Genomic DNA, 5,878 nt, shown 5'->3' with positions numbered 1-5,878 from the left:
CTGTTGGCCTTATATGTATTTTTTTGGCAAGGCTTCACCATCCGTCAATGGTAACTGATTGATGAACTCAAACAACGAAGTGAATATAGTGTTACTCATTCCACCTATACACTTCAAATTGTATAGATGTACAATAGCACCCAACTTGCTATGTTTGTTTTTATCATCTAGTGGCTTCTCTGATTCCTTACGCAAGTTGTAGTATTTTCTCACAGTCACATCATCAACTTCGCCACCAGCAAATTCTTCTACTCTGATCTTGTGCAAGCCGAAAATATCACCCAGCATGTCATTCATAGTTCTTGACTCGTTAGGTAAGGGGCGCTGTAGAATATCCTTCAACTGTTGATTCTCTTTGAATAATAGGATTACACATCCTTTCTCCATGCCATACCCATTCGGGGTAATCAAGCAAAATACTAGTTCCACCTGTTAAATGGGTGTAAACGAACTGTGGATTGAGTCTCTTGTTCAATTTACACTTCTTACATGGGCACACTATGAATTCCTTATTTCTAGAGTTGCTAACTGCAAATGCAACAAATGACTTGGCTCCATTGATATAGTCATCCGAACCCCTAAACTTTGTCCTCCTATTTTGTCCATAGCATGACTACATTATAAGTAAACAACATGTATTCGTAAAGTTAAGTGTGTTATAATGTATACGAAATAAACAGTATACTTTACATATTATATTGTTTTTTTATAATATGTTATTAATATGTAAACAACAAAGGTAAGCTTTTGCCATTCTTAATTATTTGGTTCTTTAAACTTTTTTTTATTATTATTTTTTTCACAAAAAAAATAAATAAATAAAGAGTGCCTAATATTGACTTTTAGAATTGTAGTAAATTTCTTCTTAGTTGGTTGTTTTTATGAGAGAACTCATCTATGATGAATTTTTTTCTACCCCAAAAAATATATGTTTTATGAGATAACTATTCTAAAATTTACTTTTTATCCCATTAGTTCATCTTTCCATTCTCTCATTCCAATTACATCAAAATAAAGAACAATCTACACCAATTCATTAGAAACAATAATCTAAGGTATATGTAAATATATAAATAAAGGATATATATATATATATGGGGGAGGCTTACTGGTCTGCTAGTAGATGGAGAAGGAGGACGAGGCCAGCGGAGGAGCTCCATTGGCGGCAGAATAGGTTGCTAGCCGGAGAATGATAGAGAGAGAGAGAGATAGAAAGGGGATTTCGCCGGCCGGAAAGGGAGAGGGGAAGGAGAGCTGGCTGAGGAGAAGGTAGAGGAATGCAGAGTGATAGAGAGAGAGAGAGAGAGAGAGAGAGAGAGCGATCTTTTGCTGGAAAAAGGGAGAGGGGAAGGCACTGGGGGAGAGGGAGAGAGGGGTAGGGGTGAAAATGCGGTAATGGTCAGTGGTTATTGGCTAAAACCGCTAACTGTAACCGCCCAGTAGCTCTAATAACCTCTTTTTAGAAGAAAAAATTAAAAAATTTTAATAAATCAAAACAATGTCGTTTCTATTGTAATATGATAATATCATATTACATATGACATCGTTTAAATATAAATAACCAAAAACTACTAATCATAATTGCCTAGCCGGTTAACGGTCTTTTCTAATAGCCTTCAAAAGCGGTTAGCGGTTAGTGATTAACGGTTAGTGCGGTTAGCGGTCAGTTATTAACCACCCGCCTTTTCACCCCTAGAGGAGGTACTGGATGCACACGGGACATCACCCTCATGCGCCCCCCGAGGCATGTTAGGAGCGCTTGTACACTAAAGTGTCCCCATATGGGCATGTTTTATTAAAAGGCTTCTATTTCAAGCGTTACTAAACTTGGTTTTTTTAATAGTGTTTTCTTTTTTTTTTTTTTTTTAAAAGCAAAAATCACAAATTTAATAGAATATATAAATCAGAAAACCAGAAAGGGCAATAGAGATGAAAAAGTACAAACATAAAATTCCCCTACACTAACAAAAATACAAAAAAAAACCGAACCAAACCAAACCAAACCAAACCCAACCAAACAGAACAAGGAACAAAGGCATTTATTTTGAAAGCCCTTGGTGCTGATCACGACCGTTGAACCCAACTCAAAAAATCTTGCCGCACTTAGACAACCTCGAGAGCAAATAAACTAATAGAAGTGTTACTTATAAACGATCAAGTTCGTTTGATCACAAAGAATGCAACCACGGCAACTCCAATGGACTCCAACATTCCATGCCTAGTGAGACTTACTGCAGCAGCCTCATCCACTTTGGCAGCGGCAGACGGAGTCAGCGGAGCGTCCTCTTTTGTTGGCTTAGGCTTCGACGATGTTGGTGCGACTACGGGGGCTAGCCCTGCTGCTACTTTTTTAGGCTTAGGATTGAAAATGTCCAACGGGAGAAGCACTTTGGTCACCTGATAAATGACAAGACAGAGTACCCATGGGCCTTTTCAAGGATTTTGGTGACGTCGGTGGCACCAGTCTGCACCGGGACCAGGGCACGCTGGGCTGGGGCTGGGGCTTTGGCGGCCGGCTGGACTGGGGGAAGGGCAGGCTGAGCCGGGGGACTGGCGGGCTGAGCTGGGGCATTGGCGGGCGGAGCCGGGGAGTCGGCGGGCTTGGCTGGAGCCACAGCCGGCTGGGCTGAAGTTGTGATGCAATGGAAGAGAACCACAAGTAGAATTGAGAGGGAGGACAGAGCCTTGGCCATCTTTGTAGTGTTAATTTGGTTTGGGAATATTGTACAAATGCAAGGGTGTTTTTTGCACGAGTGTTTGATATGTGTGGGAAGGAGGAGATGGCTTTTATTGAGGGCGGAAGAGAGTTTAGTTAGGTGAAAGGGTACAATTATAGTTACAAATCCTTAGTTGTTTGCAGCTTACCTGTCTTGGAAAGGTGGAGGAATGAATTGATAGAATGAGAGCTTTTTGTTGATTTAGGGGATTGTTTGCTTGGGAAGCCCGGGAAAACAAGATGTATATGATTGCTTTGCTTTCACAAAGTACTGCACAAAATGAGAGAATTGGCAATCAGTGGCCAATTCTCTATGACATATGTTATTACAGATAGTCTCGTTTCGTTTAATGTAGGTGGTTACTTACATATGCGGCACAAAAATAAAATTGTTGATGAAATAATAAAATAAGTATAAGAAAAAGCAAGTCGATGGTAATTTTTTTATTTTATGAGTATGTTATGCTTTTATTTTCTTTTCATTTCGAGTTGATAAAGACCTCAGTGGGTTCATTTCACTAACATAGAAACGTTGCATCAACTAGATGGAACCTCTCTCTCTCAACAACAAAAAAAAAAAAAAAAAATTTAATTGTTGAGGAAATAAGTAAGAAGAATTAGAGAAAGCAAGTTGATAGTAATTTTATGTGAGTCGCTTTGCTTTAACCTTATAATTATGGTTGGGTCTTATAAAATGGTTTTGATAAATTAAAATATGTAACTAGCTTGCTTCTTAATTTGAAGTTATGTTATGTATAACTTTTATGTATGTATGTATATGCACATATGTTTATTTGTATATGTAAAGACTTCTCTAATTAATTGAAGCTTCATTTACTATATAGTGATTTATCTTAAATTTAATGATAATTTTAACATATGCGTATGTATATCTTAATTTGGGGGGGGTAAAAGTAAGAAAAAAGTCTCACTTATAGCATTACTCAAGATGGACTTAATCCTTTCCTTTGAACCTCTCTCCTGATATAAATGGGATTCAATTCTATGACTAGATATAGGTGCACTTTCTGTGTTAGAATATACTATAAATATTATATGATCGATATTTGCCCGATTCATTTATTTTCTTGTATACGTTAATTTTATTCTGTTTTCATTAGCTGTATGATATGATTGTATTTCTTATCTTAATTCAGCTTATCCAACTATAAATAGGCATTTCCTGTACACAATTACAACACAGAAATAAAGAGTTCAGTTCAAGTTTTCTATTCTCCAATTTATTTTAACATTTTTTTATGTATTAATTTTGAGCTGGAATAAAGGTAAATGTATTCTCATACGAGAAATGTTAGGGATATCAAATATTTTACTAAGACATGGACGTAGAGCTTATTCATTAGAGAGGGTCAAAAGAATTAATCAAGAGAAATATTATACTTACCAATAAATTAATAAGTTTCACATCAATTTCGTATCAATTTTTTGGTAAAAAATTTAGTACCCATAACATTTTTTGTCTCACGGACCTAACCCACCACAAAGTGAAAATTTTGAAAGGCCTTAAGCACTAGTTTCTTTTAAGTACTCGTAATAAGTGGATCCTATTTCTCTCAAAAAAAAAAAAAAAAAAAAAAAAGTGGATCCCATTGGAGGCATCCTGGGGAATTGGCCTGAAAAAGTAATATATAAAAGGGAAACTACACAATTAGCTCCTCAATTAACCCCATCATGTGCAATTTCCGGTAATCTTTCAATTTAATTCATTTACCCTACCGATCTATCGAAGGGGTTGAATTGTCTCCTTTTTGTCCCTTAAAAAAAAAAAAAAAAATTAACCTTAAAATTCAAATAAATAAATAAATAATAATAATAACCTAACCCACGAGCCACGACCACGATGTTGGTCAGCCAATTTTCGTTTTTACTTTTTTATTTTACTTTAAGTGGCATTTTTTTCTTTTTAGGGTAGGAGTGAACATTGCAACCTCAATGATAGATTAGTCGGACACATTACCCAAATTCGAAAATTAGACTAATATTGAAAATTAAGTGAGATCAATGTAGTTTCCCATAAAAATAATAATAAAAAAAGCTCTCATGCTTTAACATAAAGTAGAAACACAAATAGGCACGTACAGAATGTACCCAAGTAGTGACTATTTAAACTCGAATGAGTAAAAAAATGTGTTGGCTCTACTAAAATTAGTCACGTTCGAACACAATTTTTCCTTAAGTACTTGAATATACCAAATAACTCTTAAACTCGAAATCGAGTTCCCAACAATGGAGGCAGGGGGCACAGAGTGAGAGAGAGTGCGAAGGTGCTGAGTTGATGGAAGTGGAAATGAGAGATGGTTAGAGGGAGAAAAGTTGTGTGGAGAAGAAAGTGTGCATCTGGTGGTGGTGGAAAGTTTTGCTTCGTCTTTCAATTATGTCGTGCTCAAGGAGAGAGAGAGAGGATTTATAGTTTTTTTTTTTTACTGTGAGCGGAATTATGCTTAAGCGTGTTGAAATATATATATATATATATATATATATATGTATATATATATATATATATATATATGTATTATTTTGTATCTTGGGAATGTTTTAAATGGAAAATTTTAAAGAGCATTGAATGAAAGTTGTCCCACATTGGAAAGAGTGAAGATTTTGTTGGCATTTATAAGCTTCAACAAATTTAAGTTGTTAAATGAGCTATACTAGGGTACACCCTAATACATGTTACGAAGCATTGGAGCTCGGAGTGATCTGATCATGGCCATTCATTTTTGGAAGGTCAATATCATTCAATCTAGTGGTTTGATCTAAACCGTATGATACTTCTTAAGTAGATCCAGTGGATACTGGATTATTGATCTAACGATTGAGATTCACTTGAGGCAATGAATGGTAGAGAATTCTTAGTCTTACTAGGGATGAAGCCTATAAAACTTTGGACGAAATGGCTGAACGAGCACAACAACAATGGGATAGGAGTTCAAGGTTCTCAGGTGTCAGATCGGTCAGATGTAAGTGTCAGTTGGATTATCAGTTTATAGTAGTTTAATTTTTCAAAATTCAAAACAGCAGTTTTATCTTTGAAATTCAAAATAGCAGTTTTATTTTGAAATTCGAAATTATCTAAAAATAGATAATTATCTATGACAATTCAATTCTCTTTAATATCTTTGTTTTTGAATTTAAAAAAAAAAA

General features: G+C 35.5%; 1 protein-coding gene across 1 annotated transcript; it reads right to left on the bottom strand.

Moving 5' to 3' along the window:
• Positions 1-2,154: 2,154 nt before the first annotated feature.
• LOC132163009 (predicted GPI-anchored protein 58) lies at positions 2,155-2,693 on the bottom strand. Its single transcript, XM_059573207.1, has 2 exons — positions 2,472-2,693; positions 2,155-2,397 (listed from the first exon to the last, which is right to left on the bottom strand). The coding sequence occupies exons 1-2, from the start codon at positions 2,691-2,693 to the stop codon at positions 2,155-2,157; spliced, it is 465 nt and encodes a 154-aa protein (XP_059429190.1).
• Between the last annotated feature and the right edge of the window lie 3,185 nt (positions 2,694-5,878).

Source organism: Corylus avellana, chromosome ca10 (genome assembly GCF_901000735.1).
Source record: "Corylus avellana chromosome ca10, CavTom2PMs-1.0".
Taxonomy (NCBI): Eukaryota; Viridiplantae; Streptophyta; class Magnoliopsida; order Fagales; family Betulaceae; genus Corylus; species Corylus avellana.
This window is presented reverse-complemented; position numbering and strand designations above follow the sequence as displayed.